Below are 1,376 nucleotides of genomic sequence, written 5' to 3'. Positions count from 1 at the left end.
TAATATCTTAATCAATAGAAAATATATTAAAAATAAAAAGAGTTCTTTCTCTTTTATAGCAGTGTAGTATTCCATTGTTTGGATGTACCACAGTTTTTTAATCCACTCATCTGCTGATGGGCACTTAGGCTGTTTCCAAATACTAGCTATTTTAAATTGTGCTGCTATAAAGATAGGGGTGCATATATCCTCTCTGCTTGGTGTTTCTAGTTTCTTGGGATATATTCCTAGAAGTGGGATCACTGGATCAAATGGGAGTTCCATTTTTAATTTTTTGAGGAAACGTCATACTGTTTTCCACAGTGGCTGCACCAGTCTGCGTTCCCACCAGCAGTGCACGAGGGTTCCTTTTTCTCCGCATCCTCGCCAGCACTTATCGTTTGTTGATGATAGCCATTCTGACAGGTGTGAGATGGTGCCTCATTGTCGTTTTGATTTGCATCTCTCAGATGATTAGTGACTTTGAGCATGTTTTCATATGTCTCTTGGCCTTCTGTATGTCCACTTGCAAAAAGTGTCTACTAGGTATTTATGTTCTTTGCCCATTTTTTGATTGGGTTGTTTATCTTTTGTTAAGATGTATGAGTTCCCTGTAATTTTTTTGAGATTAGGCCCTTACCAGGTATAACATGGGCAAATATGTTCTCCTATGCAGTGGTCTTTCTTGTAGTTTAGTTGATGGCTTCTTTTGCTGTGGAGAAGTGTTAAAGATTACTAGTATTTTGTGCCTAAGATTTTAGTAAACCTGTGAATGGTGACAAGGCCTACGTAATTTAGATTTGCTTTAAGTGGTACTGACTTTTAGATATGAACTCTGTCTTAATGTCCTGTCCTCCCCACCAAATGACAAGTAAAGTCTTCAGGTGCAGACTGGTTGGTAAGCTGGTTCTTGCTAATCTCTGCACTCGTGTGTCAGTCCGGTACTGTTGCCATCAGTGATTTCTTTGACAGTTTACTTGGGCATCTCCACTTTAATGGAGTTTGCTTTGGAAACACTCCCTCTTAGCCTTAATGACAATGTTCTTCCCTGGGCTATCTTTCTGCTTTTAGGAGAACGTGAAAAAGTAGATTTTATAGATATAAAGAAATAATATGGCGTTGAGTGTATTTTTTAAATATTGAAATTCCATTCCATATCCAATTACATATTTGATAATAAATTTGGTAAAGAATTATAAATTTACTAGAGCCCATCACATGATATCACGTGTAGGCTGCCCGCCGCTTCCTCTGGAGCCAGTGGGAACCACAGCGTGCCGCCAGGACCAGGAGGGACCCGCGCCGATTCTGTGGAAGGCGTGAGGGAGCCACACTGCTTGCGCAGGAGGTGGGCTCGCCGTCTCTCCAGGCCTGCGCTCAGCGGTAGAGGCTGCAGG

General features: G+C 41.3%; 1 protein-coding gene across 2 annotated transcripts in view; it reads left to right on the top strand.

Annotated features, from left to right (window-relative positions):
- Positions 1-1,376, top strand: part of HNRNPLL (heterogeneous nuclear ribonucleoprotein L like) — a 30,405-nt gene that overhangs the window by 24,531 nt on the left and 4,498 nt on the right. For both annotated transcript variants that reach the window (XM_006755915.2, XM_006755916.2), the window contains one exon: positions 578-579. In XM_006755915.2, coding sequence (XP_006755978.2) covers positions 578-579 — 2 coding nt within the window. The remainder of the gene's footprint in view (positions 1-577; positions 580-1,376) is intronic.

The sequence above is a fragment of the Myotis davidii genome, unplaced genomic scaffold, assembly GCF_000327345.1.
Source record: "Myotis davidii unplaced genomic scaffold, ASM32734v1 scaffold151, whole genome shotgun sequence".
NCBI classification, from domain to species: Eukaryota; Metazoa; Chordata; class Mammalia; order Chiroptera; family Vespertilionidae; genus Myotis; species Myotis davidii.
This window is presented reverse-complemented; position numbering and strand designations above follow the sequence as displayed.